Below are 22439 nucleotides of genomic sequence, written 5' to 3' on the forward strand. Positions count from 1 at the left end.
ACTTGAGGAATATTGTCTCCTCTCCATATCAGTTGAGTTTTGCTGCCTTGCAAATTTTCATGCCTCTGTTGCATATTTTAGAAAATTTGTAAAACAGTAACAGTTGGAATGGTGCTTACTGTAACAACCACATTAATTTTCAAGTACAAACTCTTCACCTTCTCCTTGCTGCCACCACTCATAGCAACTACACTTTGCATTTCTGGTTTTAGACACTGATGGGGACAATGGAGCCTCTGTTACACCTGGAAGCAGGGCTTGTTTTACCATGTAAAATCTGTAGTTTGCATCCTGGGGAAACAAAATTGCATTATTGAAGAGCTGGTGCTTAACCAAGACTGCAGGTTTCTGCTGCTCCAACAAGCTGCATAGAGAAATTGACCTCTCAGGATCCTTTCAGAGGGCAGTAGGAATGGATTTGTCCTTTAATGGCTGAGCTGTGGGCTTTAGTTCAGCCCTCATGTCAGTATTCCACTGCAGGCATTGCCAGAAGTTGTGCTCAAGTTTAAAGAAGAAAGTTAAGCTGCAGCAAACCAGGCTTACCCAACATGGTTTTCTAAGCTGTTTCCTGCAGACTGAAGGCTCTGTTAGTTTTAAAAGAGAGTTGCAGTTGTAACCTTCAAAAGGGTTTGTTGTGGGGAATGAGACCTGTAACATGGATAGTTTTGAAGATGCTGTAAGGTTGGCCAGATGCTGCACAATGGTGTTAGCCAGTCTTGGTAAGTAAACTCACTAAGGGGACTTAGAGGAGAGATGGGCACAAAAGCCTGTTGTGACAGGATGAGGAATATTGGTTTTAAACTCAGAGGTTAGATTTAGACTAGATAATAAGCAAGATTTTTTTTTAATGATCTGGATAGTAAAACACTGTAACAGGCTATCCAGAGAGGTGGTAGTTGCCTCATCCCTGGAAACATTCAAGGTCACCATGGAGATAGATGTCCCTGCTTATTGCAGAAGGGATTGGACTACAGACCTTTAAATATTCCTTCCAACTCAAACTCTTCTGTGATTCTATGAAATGTGAGAGAGCTTGAGCCATTAGTGAACAAAGCCAAACTTCTCTCCTCCCCATAGCCAAAGATGACAAGATAATTGGGCTCATTCCACTAGAAGATTTTTTGCCTTTTCTAGTCTCTTTCACAGTTATGTTTGATGCTGAATGTTTGATGTTGGAGAGCCTAGTGCCAGCTCCATTTGCCCATTTGAAACTCTAGACCTTCTCCATAGGAGTTCCCTTTGCAAAAGCATTTAGATCTGGATCCTCTGATGGTCCTTTTCTATCAACCCAGACAAGAACATTGGCAAAATTTCATGCCATGGTGCAAACAGGACAATGAGTTCCCTCCTAAGACTGAGGGAGTAGACTGTGGCCTGATTACCTGTTGTTCTATTTTGTGTTTGGTGGAAAGTTTAATAGACTTGGGTGTTGTGTTACATACTAGAGCGCAAAGCGGAGGCTGTGCCTATAAAAATAAGCATGAAGGCTGGTGGAGCTGGAGTTAGGCCAAATATTCTACTAAAGACCATCAGATTCTGCAGTAATCTCATGCTGAGTGGCTTTGAGGGGGGGGGAGGGTTTGTTGGGTAATACGCATGTGTTAATTGGAAACGGGAATCTTAGAGTTTAGTCATGTCTGGAAATGTCTGACCAAGAAAAATCTCGTTAGAAAGCTGTAATTGTTTATTATATTGTTTTTGCAACTCTTAAACTTTACATTGATAAAATTTGTATTGCTGTTCTACAAAAGCTCTTTTCTGTAACTGTTGGTAACAAAAGCCCATGGGAGTCTTTCGTTAACTTTACGAAGTAAAATGTGGCTCATGGGCAATGCATTAGCAAGTAGGAAAGAATCCCACAATGTTGATTATTTGAAGGTTTCAGGGAGCAGTTTGTGTGGTTAAAATGTGTGACCTGCAGACCGCATGGAAAACTTTAAATACATTCATAAAGTTCAGTTTGTGTGTGATTGATGAATTTTTGACTTGTTCTGTTGAACTCCCTCTCTTAAGGTTTTTTTTTTCCCTAAGTTGGCTGAAATATGCTCGCCCAATCCAGTTCAGCAATTATTTTTCTTTTGCAGTTTGGGATGCTGACAAATGGGAGGGGACATCTGTCTATATATTCATTTACAGTGACTCATGAATGGTAGAGATTTTGGTTAAAATGTAGTATTTGTGTTGGTCTGAAACTTATTTTTATACTGGGTTTGTTGCTCTGTGAGACATGTGGAAGTGTCAAGGGAGGTGTGAGGAGTTTTGAGGGGAGTGGAGCTGTGTAGGCTCACAGGAGTCAGCCTTTAGAGGTCAGATACAGCTTTATTCTGCTGCCCTGCACATTTTTCCCCACAGTTATGTTGTTTCTTGAAGTCTTCCCAAATTTGCAGAGGTCAACATTTTGTTCCTTACAAGAAAATGTTTGTTTGCTTTTTGTTCTTACAACAAAACAGAATCTTTCTCTGATGTCAGCGTTTAATTTGTATTTTCTGGTGTGTGGAGTTTGTGGGCTGCTTTGGGCAGCAGCAGTCTTATGTTACTGAACATTTGTTGTTATATCACTGAAACATTAAATTTTTGGCATTCCAGGGTAATAACTCTGTTTTATCTGTTTGAGGTACCATCCTTGTGGCAGCCTTCTGCTTGGCATGGCTGTTGTCATGTGCTTGTTTCATAGACTGAGCTGCTTTCTCTTGATCTCAATTGCTTTAATATTTTAGGGTAAGCCTTTTTGGTTTTGACTTGCCTTTACTCCACTGTGTGTCTATACTATTAATTCATCCCATTTTCAGCTACCTTAGATTATTTAGGACTTCAGTGAATTGCTGTCAAGTACAGTGACTTTGTTCCTGCTGCACTCATACCTGGTATTGCAGATGCTACATTTGCAAGAAAAGGGTAGGGAACAGAATTATGTGAATGAGAGCAGTTGTCCTGGTCTGCATCAGCCTTGTGTGACCATCCCATGGATTCTGTGAAGAAGAGTCTTGTGGTATTGAGCAACACAAATGCAGCTTGCTGGGAAGATCTGTGTGGTAGTAGTAACTGAGTGACTGTTGAAGTTCAATTTTATTCTCAGTTTCATTACCTCCTGATGCCAGCATGATCATGTTCACCTTTAAAATGTTGTTGTTGGGGCCAGGTGGGGTCTTCTGTTGGGTTTTGACGAGGGTTGCTGTCCCCTGTGGATTTTGGATATGTCGTAGCTGCGTGTGTGCTGGCTGGTGGCAGGACTGTGCTTTGCTGCTCCCGCAGCAGCACACAGAAGTCTCTTTCCTCCTGCCAGATCTGACCCTGCTCTCTTGTACTTTCATATGTTTACTTATGTTTATCCAGCAAGTCCATCCTGGGCTGCTGGTCTCCCTTTGGGAGTTTGAGGAGTGGCAGGTGTGGTGACTGTCCAGCTTCAAGAAAGGCAGGATGGTTTGGGAGCTGGATCTGACCAGCCATCCATCTGCCTGTGATGGGAGCCCAGGGGACCTGGGTTTCCTCCCATGTCCTTTTCTTCCTCCCTTGGGGAATGCCTGTGTCAATTTGAGCAATTTTCCCATCAGTGCCTCAACAGTTTTGCCCTTTGAGGGAAGCTACTGAGTTGTAGTAATAACGTTGTTGCAGCTGCCACAGGCTAGGACCTTGAAGCCTGCTGCTTCTTCAGATGTGAAAAAAGGCTTGTGTGCCCAAGGCACATCTTTTCTGTGATAGCTTGTGGCCTAAGAAGTATTCTGCCTCCCTGCAAATCTTGCTTTGCTTTGTTATCTAGATAAAAATCCTGTGGGTCCTCTGGCCCTTCACATCAGCCTGCTCCTGCAAAACAAACTTCATAACTTGCCCAGAGTCAGGAGTAAAGATTTTCACAGCAGGTTGGCTGCTTTTTACCTTGAAGTGCTTTGTGGGAGGAGAGTTATTTATCTCAAGGCAGTGCTTTGTTTCCTTTCCTTTTTGTATGGCTCCCACGATTCAGAGCCTCGTGTTTGAGGCACTGTTTGTAGGGCTCCGTGCAGTATTTGTATGAAGGAGTAAGAAAACAGCAATAAGGATCAGAGAAAACTGAATGTATCTGGTGGGCTGTGTGTAGGGGTCTTCTCTTCCCCTACACACACTCTTTCTTTTTTGCCTCTGATGTGATACTTTGAAAAAAGAGAGGAGAAAGTGAAGGAAATGGCTGTAGTTACAGTGTTAGCTTTGCCTCAAAATACTGTGTATTTCTTCACTAAGGTGATGATGACATCTGGGGCATTTATTGATGGTTTCAGTGCATGTTATATGAAACCAAAACACTGAAGGAGGATTAATGAAACAAATGAAGAAATAGAAGCAAAAGTGTCCAAGGGCTGTACAAATGCGGCTTCCACCCTGAAGAGCATAGGATAACCTTGGCTGCAACATTGCAGGGGGTTCCCCTTCTCTCCCCCCACCTTTCATTCATACAGAAATAATGGAACATTTTGGAATGAATCCTCTCACTAATGTTTTCACCAGTGGCTTCTTGGCACAGACATATCCAATCTCCAGCTACTGTTTGCTTGTGAAAACAAGTCTTTCTCTTTTCAAAAGTGGGCAAGCACTGATGTTTGGGGGTGTTTAAACACTGTCTTGAAAATTCCTCATGCCACCTTTGAGCTGACTCCTTCATTGCTTATTTTCAGGTTTTGCCTATATTTGTATCCTGTGTAGGGACTCTTTTTGTTTGTATAAATCATCCCAATGTAGCCAGAGAGGAGACCAGCAGAGAGGATTAGTCTGCTTCATTAATAACAACACTCGAGCCTGTCATAATGATACTGAGGTTAGCAGCAATGTTCACTGAGCAGGGCAGAGATTTCTGTGCCCTCAAGAAGCTCAGAAGAGAAACCCGATCATCCGCGCTCACGCATCCACTTCACGTACTCGCTCCGGCTTGCAGTGTGGGTGTCTTCTGGCACATGATCTGCTCTTACTTCAGGGCTTGGATCTCAAACAGCTTGCAGTGCAGTTAAGGGCTTGATCATGGCCAGTGCTGGTTGCCCACAGCTTGTCCAGGCTGCTGCTGCTTGCACAGTGGCTTGCAGGATCAAGCCCATATTGAAGAATATTTTAATAGTGTGGTTATTCTCTTTGACTTGGGTTGCCTGTGTTGTGATTGGCATGCAGATGTAGGCTTCTGCCTTTGTGTGACCTCTCTGAGCTTTGTTTCTTGAGTCATTATATCAGCCATTAATGTACTTTGTACAGGACTGTTATTTTGTCTCCTCACTTTCTTATTTTCCTTGATGGTTTTTCCCTTCTCATCCCTTCAGGACCTCACCCACTGCTCTTCTGGGTAGTTTTTTTTACAGCCTTTACTGTCCCATCCAGGTTTTACAAGGCTGCCTGTCCTGGTTAATGACTGCATTAAGCACATAGAGTAGTTTACCAGGACTGGGTTTTTTTCTATTACAACATACAGACTTTGTCCACTATATTTCTGGGACTAAAATGCCATTTCTGGGAAGGTGGGCTTGAGCAAGAGAGTTTTCATCATCATGGAGAATAGTCTGTGTTTGTTCAGAAATCCAGTGATATATTTCCCTGCTCAAGCTCCCAGCTCACTGAAGCACAAGCAGTGTTGGCCCAGCATTGCCTCAACCTGAAGTGCAGCTGCTCAGCTTGGATCACAGGTAGAGTTTATTTTTGTATGTGCTGCTGTGGAACCGTGCTGGCAAACCCTGGAGTGTTACAGGTTGAAATCCACGTCTGTTTGTTTATTTGTCTTTTTCAAGTACCCTGCCCATCCCTCTCCACCAAGCAATACAAACACCTGCATTGCCATACACAGGAATACAAAAAAATCAAAGCCCCACAAACAGCAATGGGCTCAGATGGTTTTGCTTTTAGTCTTGATGTTGCTCTTTTCTTTACTCTTTTCAAACTCTTGCAACTTTGTGTTTCCAACCTGAAAAGAACCAGAGTGGACCAGATGCACAGGGCATTTAACTGTTTTGTTTGTGGCCAACCACAATGTAAAACAAATCTGAGCTCACAACGTGATTGTTCAAATAATAGTTGATATTTTAATATGGTACTGATCTAGCTGGTAATGCTTATTAAAATGGGAAACTTCATTATGGAGTGAAGTTGTAGTTCTAAATTTGTCTGTCTCTGTTTGAGATTGAGACAGCTCAAAACACTTAGAACATGTAAGTACAGGCTTCCTCTGCCATCTCCTTGGCCTCAGCTGTTCTGAACATGCAGTGGCACACATGCTTATGAGTTGGCAAGATCCAGAACTGCAGTAGGTCAGGCAAATACAAAGGAAAATGAGTATTATATTAGAAATATAATTTTCCTGTGTCACATTAAAATAACTCCAGAAAACCAAAACACAGCCCTCCCCAACCACAATGAAAACAGTGCTGGGCAAGCCTTGGTTTTGGATTAATTCCAATAAAACCTAGTCACACTTTTCTTTGATCCTACATTGTCTCCCATTTCAATAAATTGTTTTGGTGGCATGATCTGAAACTCTTCAAAGATCTAGGAACCAAATGATTATTTGAGCATAGCCCTTACTAAAGGAATGTGCATTATATATATCTGGAGTATTAAAACTCGCCTGCATAAATGTAAGAATCCAAACCAGCAACCTTATTTTACTAAAATTTCTTTGTTTTCTATTTCTGTGCTCCAAAGTTCAACAAATTAAATAAATAGAGAGAAACCTTGTTGCCCCCTGGGAATTAGTGCACTTGTCAGGTACATTTGCACTTGGGGCATTTTGCAGCAGGAGTGACTTTTGTGCAGCAGCAATTTCTCTGGGCTGTTACAGGCTACAAGAGGTAAGAAGCAGTGGGTTTGTTTTTAGCAGAGCTGACGAAAGGGTACAATTCCAAAAGGCTTGCAACAAATCCGTGTAGATGTTTAATGATTTTAACCTCTGCAGAAGGTGCTTGGCAGAGATTGCTGCAGATCCAGAAAAGCTTTTAAGGATACGGAGCGGGCTTTTATGACAGCCCCAGCTGGACAACTTCTGTCCTGCTGCCTCAGCTGGTGTCAGTAGTGTTCCCTGGCTTCTGCAGATGCAATCTCCTCTCTTCTGGCCCTTGGGGCATTGCAAGTCTAACTTTGACAGGAGGAAAAACAGCTTTATTAATATACTGTATGCCAGGGTGTGAAATATTCTCCTGTAAGTTGTACTAGTGCTCTTCTAAAGGATGCCCTTCTTGGGCTGGTCTGCACTGCCTCTATCCTGTGTATCAGATTTCACTGTCCACCCTGGCTGCAGAGGTGTCTGGGGACTTTTCACTGGGATCACTGAAAGGTTTCTGCAGCCTCTCAGCTGGAAATGTCCAGTTCATAGCAATAACTTTCCCTAGCCCTTGACTGGGAAGAGGCTGCTGCCTGTACATTTCTCACAAGCAGCAAGAGCCCTGTTATCTTGCTATTTGAGGCTTTTTCTTAAGCCAGTCTGCTTGGGTGAGAAAGGCTCAGAAGGCCTTGCAAAACTTGGAACTAAACTTGGAGTAGCACTAATATCTTGCCCCAACTGGTTACATTGGCCTCCAGTCCTAGGGGGAGAAAGTGGAGCATCAAAGAGTCTTGGTCATTGCATCTGAACCAGTATTTAGAAGTGATGTGTAACAAACAGTAACAACTTTTCCAGTTGAATTGGAATTTGGAATTTTCTTCCTGCTTGAGGTGTTAACCCCTTATCTGAACAGGAATGAGTTGTACGTGTTGATTTGGTGGAGAATGCAGAATGTGTTGTCATTTAAACTGACAGAAATTTGAATGCCCTGTTCTGAAGCTGACTTGCAGTGTTGCCACGCCACATGAGAGATGCACTGAGAAACGATGAGTGAGGACCCTTTTGCTTTGTGTTCTGGGCAAACAGAATTCGCCTCTGTGAGTTGCAATAAAGTAGAAGTTGGGAAGAAGGAGTATTATCAAGAGTCTAGTTAGCAAAACTTCAGGAGACAGCAGATCTCATCCAAGCTTGTATAACAAGACCATGTCAAACCAAGAAAGAAATCAAATCTCCTGACTGTGTTCTGTGCATCCACCATAGTGAGGCCGCTGCTCTTCTTTCATTTTTGTCCTTAAGCAGGGAAATTCAAGAATCTCTTTTGTCCCTGGGGTGCTGTGGTATGATCTCCCACTACTCTTGGGCGTTCTGCTTTCAGCACTGGAATGCTTCTGTGCTTGTCGCTCGCTCAAGGATTTAAGCCATTTATTTTGTTTGTTTATAATAGAGTTCTGGTGGGAAGACAGATGTTATGTGGGAAAGCTATTTTCCGGATCTGTTTATCCCTGTTATGTGGAATCTCACAGACCACCAGTAGCAAGTAGCTATTAGGCATCAGCTTTGAGAGATTGGCATTTTCAGAAGAGGAAATGTATTAGTTCTTGTAAGCAGCTTTGCAACAAACCCAATGACTTCTTGGCACACTTTGGCTTGGTGTTTAAAATGGATTGGAGTATGTCTTTGTTTCAATATAGCCATTTGACCTTTTGAAATATTAGTATTTTAGGAAATGGCCTGTATTTGTTTGTATCTGGCAGTAAAGAGCTGACTTGAATTCCCAAAATACATTGTCTAAGCAGCACTTAGCTATGAAGACACGAGTCTAAATAAATCTCATTTAAATGCCTGTATTCAAAATTAAAAATCAAGGTTTTTTCACTTTCAGTAATCTTTCTTTATCTTGAAGTCCCAGGGTACTTAAATTGTATGCTATTGTGGTAGCAGAATAGGGACAAGTCTTTTGTGTTCCAAATAATTCTTGTTTCAAAATATAATGTTTAAGATTTGGCCTTCATCTCTTTTCTGCTAATACTTTACAACACTGGTTTCACAACAGGCTGAGCTCACAAATTCCTAAGATTTAGGAAGAAACAATTTATTATTGTTTTATCAGAGAAGAGTCCTAATTGGGCTATCTGTGCACTTGGGAAGACTAGCAAAGCTTCTTACTCTTGGGCATCTATTAGTCTTGCCAGGAATCTGTAGACTTCCAAATTTCCAAGGCTGCATGTGTTGAGAGAGAGCAAAGTAAACATTGTAGAAAGGCAATTTTAGCATTTCCATCTTGTTCAGCCAAAGAGATTAGACATAGTTGGAGAATAATTTTCTCCATAGGGGGAGGATGACCACAAAACTTGAACAATTTTTTCTTTATTTGAAGAACATTTACATAAGCACACACTGTGGTGTGTGCTTGAAAGGAGCAAAACTCTGAATTATTTGGCTGGTTCTGATCCATCCCAGGAGTAGGAAACACTGCAAGGATGAGCTGTGAGAGTCTCTGGAGGCCTCATGCCACTTCTTCTATCACTGCAGTCTGGCTTATTCCACTCAGTTTGGGGCAGAAAATGCCATGTGAGTTCACTGCTTGGCTGTGCATATGTGTGCAATGGAAAGTGGGAAATACTCCTCTCCTCGCTTTCTGCTTAGGACCAGATTTAGTAGCATTTAGCAGTAAATTGCTTTAGGCATGGAAGTTAGATCTGGAAGGGTTGCAGCAATTAATATTTTTCATTTGTTATTGCAGCCCTGGCCATAATTTGGTGCTCTACTGAACATGCTGGTCAGTAGCTTGGGCTCCTCATGCCTCTCCTCCCATTTCAAAGTGCAAATTACAGTATTTTCTCTAAGAAATGTTGTGAGGAAAAATCCCAAAACTGATTGCCAGGTGCTGAGATATCAGCACAGAAGCCTGTTAGAATCATAGCATATTTTAAAAACTATTGTTGGTTTTTTGTTTTTTTTTCATCTGCAGTTATTGCAAATGTAATCCAAGTGATGGGAACCTGTGGCTTTGTGTAGAGCATATACACCTCCCAGGGAGCACTGGTTACTGGAAAACCATGTTTCATCAGTTATTTATTTGTTTCACAGTTGTGGAAAGATATACAAAACACTTGGGGTTTTATTAATCTTTGGTCAGTATCTGCAGGCAGGATGGAATGGGGTTTTGGCATTTTTTGCCATTCAGTGTATTTGATTGCAGCCCTTGGAGCTGGAGGGAGGCACAGAAAGCTGTGGGATATCTGACAGTAGGCTTAAGGATTCAAGTTAATTGTGTCATGAGCAGACATGGCAGTCATGGTGTACAGAACTTGGGGCCAGCAGTGCATGGGATCTAGCAGAGTGAAACAACACGTTTCTCCCTTTGCTTCCCAAGGGTGGTGGTGAGTACGTTTAGAATCTGGAAATAAAAATTGCACTTTACATCTGCTGAGGAACCAAGCAGGACTTTGTCTGGCTTAAACCCTGACAGTAAATTTCTCCTTTGACAGAAACCTGTCCAAGGCTGTTCCCCTTCAGGTTTCTTCTGTGCCTGAGGCTTTGACAAGGTGACATAAAGTTCCTCCTTTGGAAGAGGGGTGCAGTCCAACGCCAGCCTTGCCTTTTGGGGTTTGGTGTGAGTGGCCAAGGGCTGCAGCAAAGCTCGTGTGACATTTGCCATACAGATGGAGTCAGTTCTTCGTGAACATCTGTGTCCTTTTGCCTTTCCCTCCCCCAGCTGAATTAGTCACAGAAATATAGTACGATTGGGCTTTCTTTTAGAAAATGTTCATAAAAAGCTTTCAGTTATGCAGAAATAGCTACTTGGTACCCAACAGAGAGAGTCTCTAAAAGGTGTTTTGGAAAGTATGAACATATTTATTCATTGCTACAAGTGGGCCTTTTTCTTTTGTTTGCTTCCACAAAAGTATTAAATGGGCAAGTAATATATAAGCAGCAAAAGTATGTTTAAAAGGAAAACCCGCAATAATTTTCTCTTTTCCTTCAACAGACATACATTGGCAGCGTGGTGATATCAATAAACCCCTACAGATCTCTACCCATTTATACTCCAGAGAAAGTGGAAGAATACAGAAACCGAAACTTCTATGAACTCAGTCCTCACATGTAAGTACAGCAAAGAAATTTTAGTTTTTGTTCTGTCCCGGAACAGATGGTACCAGCTGTCTCTCTCCTCAAAAGATCTGTTGAGAAAAGCAACCAAAATGAAAATCACACCACCACTCCCCCAAAATGAATTTTTATTAGCTCAGCCATATTTTAAAGTGAAGCTGAAATGAGTTACTCTTTTTCTTTCATGCACTTAGGCCCTGGTATGTGCATTTCAGAACATTCCTCCCTAACTGTTAGCAGTAGCCAGTATTACAGCATTGTGAAGTAAGCAGTCTGTTTTCAAGGAAATCTGTTTCTTTCAAAATCCAGATGCCTCCTGGAAGCCTTGAGGTGTTAAATATGTTTGAATCATAGAGTGTTACTTTTGATATCTGAAACTCTTAAATTATCTTTGTGCAATGCAGGAAAAAAAAAAAACCCTCTCATGATGAATGCAGAAATGTGTTGGATATGTCTGAATGGTAACTGTAGGAAAATTAAAGCTTGCTCTTTTTTTCTCTGTGCTGGGTGGAAATGAGCCCATTCATAGAGGACAGCCAGAGCACCCTAAATGCATAATGCAAACTTTGACTAAAATAGGACGAATAATAGGACAAGGTGCTGTTTGCAGGTGTGGGTGGTGTGGCTGAGAGTAAGGTACGTGGTCTTCAAGGTCTGCATGTTGCAGTAATCATTTTATCTTATCAGTTTTAGAGGTGAGGCTGGAGCCAGCTGTTCCTCCCCTCAGTGTGACACTGGGAAGGAGAAGTGTTTCCAGCTGGATGCGAGGTTGCACCTGACTCTTCAGCCACAAATTCAGGAGTTTGACTTGGTCAGTCAGTGGTCGGATAAATGCCTAAACAGTGCCATACATTTATGCATCTTCCTTCCTTTTAGGTTAAATGAAAATTATGTGTACAAAGTGTTCTGGAAGTTATTTAGTTAATTGATTAATTTTTTGCCTTAACACTTCATCTGTCACTCTCCCAGAAGCATAGTCTGAAATGCAAACAGCCCAATAATCTGATCAAATAAGTTTCTGATAGTTCTTGGACCTCTTGGTTCTGAACTCTGGCTAAATTCAGGGTTTTTATCTTCACTGTTTTGTTTAGCAAGCCTAATTGCTTGCTAAATTGACATAGTTCCTTGCTAAAAGAACTTTCTGCTCTGCTAATTTTGTTCAGCTGCATAAAATTTGCTGTCAAATGATGGAGTATTTTATAAATAAAACCTGTGAGTTAAAGTTTGTCTGACATTGTGAAAGTCAGTATATGTACTTGGTTACACCTTGAATCAAGTATGTAGTAATATATTGATCTCCACATTTTTGTCTCTCTTGAGAGATGGATTTTCTGAAGAGAAATGGTCAAGAGTCATTATTGTGTGTATTATGAGAGTCTGAACTTGGTAGAAAAGTATTTCATAAACATAATTCATCACTAATGGCAATAATTGTATGGCGAGGTTCCCACCTCACAGCAAGGACTTCTGGAGCCCAAACACTAGAAGTCTGCTTTAAGAGCAGGAGACTGAAGTGAGAAAATATTGACTTAATTTTTGTCATGAGATGTCAATTACTTGATAGTAATAGATTTTCCTTGCAAGTTTGGATAGAGTCCCTAGTTAAGAAAACTGAAAGCCTAATTTGTTTTGGACAGACATGATATTTTCATAAATTTTCTTTATTTTGTATTGCTTCTGTGTGAGAATTTTTTCTTCTGACACCTGCTAAGTGGACAAAATATCTTTAAAAATAAAGGATTAGGAAATAATCTTATGGTTTCTATTACTGATACATCATTTCCAAACTGTAGAAATATAAAATGATCTTACTTTAGGGTGACCTTACTTCCCTTCCCACCTGTCTCTAGATGCTTATGGGAGTTGCAGAATCAAGAGAGTCACTTTTGGCTCTGCTAAAATTGGTAAACTTCTCACCATTTTCAAGAGATATCTGGGCAGTATTGAAGGTGTATAAAATAAGTGCTACTGTAGACTGCCTTAGGGCATCTCTGGCAAGCCTAAACCACTTTTCTTCCCCTGTGGAGTGCCTGGTGCTGTAGCTAAGGATTTGTGCCAGTCCAGTTGTCCACTCTGCAAATGTGGAGCTGGTCCTTGGATGCTGGTTCATAGCTCATGAGTGGAGCTTGCAGGGTGGCCCCACAGTCCTGCACGAGCCAGGCCTGGGCTGTTCACCAACACTGTGCTTGTCAGGACAGACTGAGAACTGACAGACGTTGGGATGGAGCTGGCATCATCCCGTCCTTGGAGCTTGCAGCTAATTCTAGGGTTGACTGCTCTGGCTGCAGTAGGCCACTGCTAAAAGCAGGGTTCAGGCATGTCTAGGGAGGTTGCTGCACTTCCACAGAGACCTTGCAATCTTCAAGGTGGTTTTTTTTTTAGCTGCTCAGGAACTTTAATGAGGAGATGCTGTGAGACAAACTGCAATTTGTGCAGTTTGTTCTGCCACAGGGGTAAAAGAACCCCCATTGATTTGTGGAAATGTACATACTTAGTTTTCTTTGATGTGTAAATCTCTGTTGAGCCATGGACTCTTCAGGAGGATTGATTGTGGGTAAGACCACTGGGAAAAACTTTTGGCTTGTGTTGTGTGGTCCTGAGCAAAGCAAAAGTCTTCATTGTTTAGAAGGAAATTAATGCATCCAACCTAGAAAGTGTGTCTAGAAATCAAATTAGATATAGTGTGTTCCTTATTTCAACATCTCTTTTGTATAAATAATGTAACTTTGGTACTAGTGCTAGGTAGAAAAATGCAGGCAATTAATTAAAACAAAATTTCGTTTTGGTGGTTTGGTTAGAGATTGTTGTAGAAACCAGGTCAGTATGGCACCAAAACTCTTCCATCTCCTGTTGGTATAATAGCTCAAATTCTCCAATGTCTGCAGTTCTGGAGAGAGCATTCATGTTTGGGAAGCCCAGGATTTAAGTGTCAGCAACTCTAGAGCAATCTGCCATGGGATGTTCCCACAGGGACAGCTCTGTATGAAAGCTTCTGGAGAGCCAAAATCGTGTTTTATTAATTTCCCAGGAGTTTCATGTGAACTTCTCTCTAGGCTGGAGCTACTTGTGTGTGCCTCAATGTGAAGGCTAAGGAGAGTGTGCTTGAGAATGTCAGCTGTCCCAGTTAAAGAGCAGGCTTGGCCAGCACAGGGAAACAGAAGGAAAAAGAGACAGAAGTTTATAAAGCCATGAAGGAAATCCATACCTGTGGATTGTGTATGGTCACTGGAGGAAACACACTTTAGGGGGTGAAAAATCTGTTCAGGTGTTTTCTTAGCCATAATCTGAAGGAGGAGGGAGGGAACACCTTGTCCTCTGTTCTGTGTTTCCTCAAGAGCGTCTGTGAGAGTGACTGATGCTTTCAGTGACGCCAGTTAATACTTAATTGCAGGGCTTGGACAGAGTTTGTTTTTCTGTTGTTTTTTTTTTTTTTAATGATCTCTGGAAACTAGAGTAGGGCCACAGTCACACTTTGAATGGGCAGCCAAACTGAATTGCTGAGAGAGAGTTTCTGGTCAGGTGATTTTGGATAGCATTATAGCTGATAAAATTTGATCTAAGAGGGTTTTATTTTAATAGTTTTTTTCCTCCCTGAGTGCACTACTTTGCTACTGTTGTGGCGCCGTGTAATAAAAGTGTTATTTTTCTAGGTCTCCTGGAATGCTTGTTTTCGTAGTCTGTGGCTATTTGCATAGGTGTAATAGGAAGTTTACCAAGCTTTTTAATTGCTGGCTTGTTGTTTTTGTTTTAATGTTGTTAATCTTGCTGGTTTTGTCTTTATCTGCAAGGCAGGATCAAACTTGTCTCTGACTTGGCAGGGCAGAGTATGACATTTCAGTGTTCAAACAGTTTGCTCCTTGATTTGTGCAGTTCTTACACTTCTGTTCTGCTCTCTCAGTTGATGTAATTACTCTTTCAGTTGATGTAATTGCTGCTTTGCTTACCTTGTGGCTGAGCTAGTCATGAGAGCAAACCAAGCTGTCCATCTTGCTATTTAACATTGATTATCACTGGTGACAAAGGCAGCTGCTGGCATCTTTGAAGTGAACGCAATGGGAAATCAAATAGATTATCATCCCACATATTTGTAACCATCATGCTACATCACCTCCCTACCAGTAACAGATTTGCATTAAGGGGTTGGAGAGTAGGTGCTTTCTTGAATTTCCTCTTTTAACCTTTTCTCCTGGCTACTAGCAGCTCTCTGTCCCTGGCAGGGAAGGTGGCACGTGGCTTTTTGCTCCCCTTTATGGTCTGAGATGCCCTACATGCTTGCTCTGAAAGAATTACAGATTATTTTAAATTGAGGGACAAAGTAAAAGTGGCAGCTGTATTGCTAATGGCCAGCTACATTCAAATAAGAGTTCAGTCCCTGTGAATTGTTTTTGGCTATGCACTGGAGTTTTTAGGGCGACACTAGAAATCTGGAGGTGTCTTTTATCAGACACTGAATTCCACTTCGACAATTTGCAGTATCTTTTATTTACTTATTATTGATTCTTTTAAATTGATGTTTCTGAAGTTTTCTGAATAGTTTGGCATGGAAAGCTTTCAAATTTAAACTTAAATTTATGCAGGCAACTCTAGAAAACCTGCTTGCCTCTATGTGGGATACAAGCACAAATATACCAATGTGACACCTGTTAAAATGCAATAATGAACTTTTTAATGTTCCTCATTTAAATTATTGCCATGTAGATAATTCTTGGGATAAATCATCCTGTGGATATCTACAGTTACTCTGACAATGGATACAATTTGCTGTTTCCTTTTCAACTTTTGAGCCAATGTAAATGCTGAATATAGAAGTTATATTTTTACTTCTGGCTTTTTTTTTTTTTTTTTTTTTTTCTGGTGTTAAAGGATTGGATTGTCTTTAGGAACACCAAGGTTTCAGTAACTCCTTTTCCTCTATGATGTAAAGCAAACATTTTTCTCTGGAGGGTGTGATAAGCCTCCAGCCGTGAAGGATAATTTTTACCTGTATGTAAAAGTAAGATTTTACCATAGGTAGCAGAGTGGTAAGATGCATAGTAGCTGTCTTTGTTGAAGAAGATGATGGTGGGCTGAGAGGCTGTGACATAGTTAAGTGTCCTTCATTGCCCCAGTATGTTTATTTTAACATTTCCATTTCAGTTTGTACTTTCCTAATCTTATTTCTTTTTCTTGTTTTCTCTTTTTTAACTACCCCACTGTGGTTTTCTTCGCTTTGTGGTATCTGATTTTACAGACATTTTGTTATTTTGTTCTTATTCCTAATGATTCCTGACTTCTCTAGAGACTTGGTCTTTGGACTTGTTCACGTGGCTCAGCAGAGTTCTGCTTTCAGAAGAGATTTTTGACTGAAGGAAGATGCTCACTTCAGAGATTAGTTGGCATAATTGACCACTGGGCAGGGAGGGAGCATCTGTGACTGGTGGAAATCATAAATAGCAGAGAAGACTGTGAGTGCCAAATTGTTAAACCCATGCTTGGAGTGAATTGAAAGAAGAGGGGGGTGGAGCCCTACAGAGAACCTTGAAGTCTCTTTTTTTTTTGTAGAGATGAGACTAATTTTTCTCTTAACCTCTGTAGAGAACTGAATGCAGAAATGTGTTGGATATGTCTGAATGGTAACTGTAGGAAAATTAAAGCTTGCTGTTTTTTTCTCTGTGCTGGGTGGAAATGAGCCCATTCATAGAGGACAGCCAGAGCACCCTAAATGCATAATGCAAACTAGAGGCTGTGGTGTGCCCATGAATGTAAGTCCCTCAAGCAAAGAGGTGAAAAGGGGATGAAACATCTTGCTTCAAGAGCCAGAAGGACTTGATGCCTGAGAAGAGCCTCTTCTATTGCAGTGCTCTCTCACACCAATCATGGCATGGACAGTTTCCTACATTTTACACTTGGTTGGAGACCTCAGAAGTCCTTCTGGGGAAACAAGAGCTTTGAGGAGGGCAGTTGTGATGTGGCCATACTGAAGTGAATGACCTCTGAAGAGGCATTTTGCCAGTTTGAAGGTTCAGGGTATAAAGCAGGGTTTCTTCCACATACAACAACTAATTTAGCTTTTCCTGAAATTTGAGCAGGGCTATTTTAGTGGGTCTGGGTAGCACATAATGCAGCCATCTCACCCCAGTGCTCCAGAGTTGCGTATGGTCTTATTGACAAGAACAGTATTTGCTTGTTTGCTGCCGGTTTTAGATTGCATGAAATTTTCTAATAATGCAGAATAATACAGGAGCTGATTTATAGCAGGATGTGTGGTTGTAAGGAAGCTCTAGAAATGCACCCAACACCCAAGAAGTATAAACAGCCTGAAAAAGCAGTGTATTTTTGTTGTGCGCTATTTCAATTTTCAGAATATTCTGGAGTGACATTTCGACTGGATTCCAAAGTTTGGTGGAACGAGCCTTTCTGTTGGTCCTCTAAGTAGCTCAGTCTAAATTAAGAAATAAAAAGGCCCTTTAAATTCTCTTTGCATGGCACTGGTGCTGTCATTCTGCTGTTGGTGTGCAGGACATGGGATGTCCAGGATGGGAACAGACAGAGCAGAGATTTGTGCAGGTGGGCCGGGGCTGACAGTGCTGCTTGCACACAGGCTGTGTGGAGCCAGGCTGGATTTCTGTGCTCTTGTGGCATTTAAACACTTCCTAGCCTAGGAAGGAGTATATATAGAGACCTCGGGGTTTATAAAAAGCATCAAGGCAAAACTGCCTCCCAAAATACCCCAGAAGATGGAGAGTGCTGACTGCCTCTGGTCCCACCCTCCCTCATCTCTCGGTCTCTCAGAAGCTGCAGCAGTGTATTCTGCTGTGACAAAAGCATTCAAAAGCACCAGTTCTGCTGGCTCACGAACCTTTTGAGTGTCCACAGCCACAGCAGCTGGCAGTGCTGTCAGTCACAGCTCCTGAGGTGCCACTGCCAGAGGCCCCCTCTCTGGGCAGGACCCACCTGGCCCCAGGAGAGCCTGCTCATCCATCAGTGTCTCCTTTGGAGAGCTGTCCTAGCCAACACTGACGTGCCCAGTGGGCTTCTTGAGGAAGAGGAATGCGAGAATTTGGGTACCTTTAAAACATTGTGAGTTTGTAAGGGAAACACTTAACTTGAGATCTGTTCCAGATGCTTCTGTAACTCTGTAATTGTTGTCATGGTGTACAAAGGAAAATAATCTTGGAGCATCCTTCATGAATTAACTGCTGGCTTAGAGCCTCAACAAAATAACTTTGTTTTCAGAACTGTTTTCAAATATTTACTCGCACCCCTGTACACAACATACTTCACATTTGACTTCAGTCATGTTGGGGATGGAGAGTCAAATGTTTTTGGTTATCTGTGACAATCTCTCTTTTCCTTTTCTTTCTTTTTTTTTTTTTTTCCCTTGCATGTGAGTGTATTTGTTATAGTCTGTGTTTATTTGTAAGCACAGAAAAGTTTGGAACTTGGCTAGATTATTAGACCGAAGATAATTAAGAAAAAAAAGTGCCTGAATATATGCTGGGGATGTGTGTAAATGCTTCAGCAGTCTATACTAATGGTAACTTTTTTGCCAGATCCCGTTTCTGTCATTTTCCTGGAACTGGATTGTTCTGTCTAGCATTTATATTATGCCATTGATATTTCTGGGACATAAAATACCGAGATATTTTAAAACTAATTCACATTGTCACATGAAGTAGAATGTTCAATAGCTTCATTTTTCCTTTCATTAGAATTTTGGGACTTTTTGCACACTGAAAATGAGTTGTACTTAAAAAGGAGACACTACTGTGTTTCCTTTCTTAAATATAGTCTGAAAAGTGAGGACAGTAAGAGGCCCTGTCAAAAAGGAGACAAATCCCATTTTATGCACTGTGTATACATGGACCAGAATTTTCATTATGCCTTTCCTGCACTGGCAGCCTGGTACTCACTTTAAGGTCTGGGATTTCAAATTGCAAGTAAGAACAGCTGTTGTTCTTTCATTGGAAGTGTCTCATTGTGTTTAATGGTTGTCTTTTTTTTTCTTCTTTTTTTTTTTTTCCTTTAAGCAATTTAGAGCCCACTAGAAAATGCCCATCTGCTCTTCTAGGAGCCTTTGTTGTGATTTTGGATAAAGCATAAACAAGGTTGATGTTTAAAGCCTTAAAAAACACTAGTAAAATTTCAGCTATTGTACTACTGTTAACAGCAGGTCATTTCCCATTCAATCTCTTTTTATCAGCATCATCATGCAAAAGACTGTTTTATTCAACTCTGGGTACAGCATGGTTAATGTAGTTTGGGTTATTAAGGATAAACTTCTTCATGTTAGGAATCAGGAAATACAGTCTTAATATTTACAGTCTAGCATGCTGAATAATCTTGTACTTGTGTTTTGAACAGATAAGAGAGCTGAGACTCGGATTTACAAACAAAGGTCTGAACTACAAAGACAGTTTAATTGTGGTCATTTCAGTAAATTAGTTTAAATCTGCAATTTTTTTCCATGCAGTTTCCATTTTACATACTGCAGAAATGATTTTTAGTTGCTAAACCTTGTGGAGTTCAAGCTGCAACTGGTCTTAATTACTCCAAGATGATTCTTAGTGAGGATGAGAACAAATATGTGCAGTTGACATCCTCCTTGAGCATCAGCATTCCAACCAAGGACGTAGATGCAGTAAATTGTTACTGGAAATAGTCCACATGGGCTGAATTGGAGCCTCATGTTTGAGCAATCTGAAGGAGCCTTTTCATTTCTTGCTTTGACCATTCATAGCAATATAATTTTGGACATATGTCCACAAATCTCATTCACAAACTTGAGCAAATGGCATTTAATAGACTAGAGAGACATGTTAGCTCAATGTTGTACCTGAGCTAACAAGCTCTCAGAAGCTCAGATAAGCTTCAGTGCCTACTTTGCCCAGGGGTTCATGGCAGGGACTTTATTTGGAAAAGAGAGCTGGGAGGCAGAAATTAAGTTGTGTAAGTCATCTTAACTTCTTAACAAACTACTTGGATTGTTAAGAGAACTTAAGAGTTACTTGCAAAATCAAAAAGGATTCAGTAACACCTCTGAGTAGAGTAGCAGCATAACTATGTAATTACATAGTGTTGACATTGCCTTTCAGATGTTTTCCAGATAAGTGAATTACTTTTATTTGCAGTTCTGTCACTGTTGTCTCTGATAAATTCGTGGGCAGCTGCATTCTAGCAGAGCCTAGATTTCAAATCTGGTGACTAGCAGCTTAGTTTAGCTTACAAATAGCTCTGAGGATGTGAGAATACTCCTACTGCCCCTCTACCCTGCTCTGGTGAGACCCCCCCTGCAGGGCTGCATCCAGCTCTGGGGTCCCAGCACAGGAAGGGCAGGGACCTGCTGGAAGGACTCCAGATGATCAGAGGGATGGAGCACCTCTCCTGTGAGGAAAGGCTGAGAGATATGGGATTGCTCAGCCTGGAGAAGAGAAGGCTTTGGGGCGACATAGTTACAGCCTACCTGAAGGGAGCCCACAACAAAGGTGGAGAGGGACTTTTGGCAAAAGCATGAAGTGACAGTCCAAGGGGAGCTGGCTTCAGGCTGAGACTAGGTTTGGATTGGGTATTAGGGAGAAATTCTTTACTGAGAATTTGTCAGTAAATTTTCTCTTTACTGGTGAGAGACTGGAACAGTTGCTCAGAGAAGCTGTGGCTGCCCCATCCCTGGAAATGTTCAGGACTAGGCTGGATGGGGTTTGGAGCAAGCTGGTCTAGCAAAGGTGTAGCTGCCCATGGCAGAGAGGTTGGAACAAGATGATCTTTAAGGTCCTATGATTCTCTGATTATATTTCTCCAGTACCATGATAGGAATTTGGTGGAATGCTTGGCGTTTTTTCTGCTGGCAAACTGTTGCAGTCCACTGGAGTGTGTTGCACTAATGCATGGCTGACATCTATTTACCTGTCTCACCACACAGAGCTATGAGGTCACTCCACAATGTGTCTTTTGAGATGTCGCAGCTCTCAGGTATGTGCTGCACGCTGGAGTTTAATTGTGCTGGATTATTTCTTTGTGAGGTGAGACCTTTTAAAACATGTCCCTTTCTGTACAGTGAGTATGTGAAACTGTGCACCTCACTTTGCTGTTTTTTTCTCCCTGAGCACTGGAACATGTTTCTTTACTTTAGAATAAAGGAATAAATTTATTTTTCTCTCTTGAGTTAGCAAAGTAGAACAAATTTGTTTGGAAAGCACTGATAGTTCTGCAGTAAAATTATTTGCAGTGAGAGAAGTCCCTGCATGAACACATAGTATCAATAAACCCTGCATGGTTCCAAAACTTGACTTGCTGTATCTCTGCTGTCACTGCATCAGGAGGAAATCACTTATTTCTGCCTTCTGATTTCAGGATGCTTCCTAGGGCTGCAGGAAAAAAAGCAGGATTTTCTATTTGCTAAGCAGGAGAATGCATTGTTTTTGAGGCAGAGACAGGGAAACACTATTTGCTAAACATTTTTTCATGTGAAATCATAAGAGCAGCACTCTGCCCTTCAATGCCCCAAGAAAACTTCACAACCAGCACAGCCCTATTGTGGTTTCATCTGCGAGATGAAGTTGTCTCTGGAGGTTTTGAACAGAGCAAATCAATGCTCTGCCCCTGTCTGGGAAAAGCACACACTGTAAGTCCCAAAGATACATCCTATTTATAAATTAAAAAGAAAGGAGAAAAGAGATTCATAGTATATTCCTGTCTGTATAGGAATGAACAAGTTATAATGATCATTATTCCTCTAATAGGATTATAGAGTTTTGTCTTCTAAGTATCCAACTTAACCTGTAGTCTGAGCTTATTATTTCTGCAATAGCTATGAATAATTTTAAGGGCCCCTTTTTAAGCACTATCTGTGTTTTAAAAATGAGGAATAATTGGTTTGCATTATTTTATTTTGATGGAAAAAGTATTCTTTGTAGCCAGCTAAGACAAGATGAATTACAGTTTTTTGGGGGTGTTTACTGATAGCATGTTATTCTCATGGTGTAGCAGCATAATCAAGGCATTTCTTGCTCGGTAGAGAAAGATTTAGTTGATGTAAAATTTAGTCAAAGCTGATCTGAGCATGTGTGTTTGGCAAGTGAACTTCCCCAAGTTTCACACACATTCTCTATTAGGTACAGAAACTAGTTCATTTTTCTGTAAAAATATTGAGAGTCTCTATTTCAATGCAGAAAGGGAATGACTGTTTTCTCCTGCTCTCTTTTTCCTCCCTGTCCCAGCAGCCCTTCATTTCCACACACATACAAAAGCTCAGAAGTGCAATTCAAATCTGCTTTTGCGTAGATGAAACAGTGAACTGGGATTTTGAATAATTTTGTGCCCTCTAGTTAAACTCTGATAGAAGCCAAGCATGGCAAATCAGTTTGCTCCTCTCTTCCCTTTCTGTTCAGCTGTCTGACCCTTTGCTGCTCCATTTGACCCAGGGAAGTGGAATGAATCCCAAATTTTACAAGCCCAGCCTCAGGGACTGGGAAGCTTCAGAAGGTCTGTGGAGAAAAATGAGGAGCTTGCCATCAGCATTTCTGCTGTGCCATGAAGCTGCTTCTCCCCAGGTGTATGCAGGCTCCTCCAGTGCATTTGGGATGGCAGT

At 41.2% G+C, this 22439-nt stretch overlaps 1 protein-coding gene across 3 annotated transcripts in view; it reads left to right on the forward strand.

Annotated features, from left to right (window-relative positions):
* Positions 1–22439, forward strand: part of MYO1B (myosin IB) — a 107365-nt gene that overhangs the window by 18161 nt on the left and 66765 nt on the right. For all 3 annotated transcript variants that reach the window (XM_053982159.1, XM_053982160.1, XM_053982161.1), the window contains exon 3: positions 10752–10867. In XM_053982159.1, the coding sequence (XP_053838134.1) occupies positions 10752–10867 (116 nt within the window). The remainder of the gene's footprint in view (positions 1–10751; positions 10868–22439) is intronic.

This window comes from Vidua macroura, chromosome 7 (genome assembly GCF_024509145.1).
Source record: "Vidua macroura isolate BioBank_ID:100142 chromosome 7, ASM2450914v1, whole genome shotgun sequence".
In the NCBI taxonomy this organism is placed as follows: Eukaryota; Metazoa; Chordata; class Aves; order Passeriformes; family Viduidae; genus Vidua; species Vidua macroura.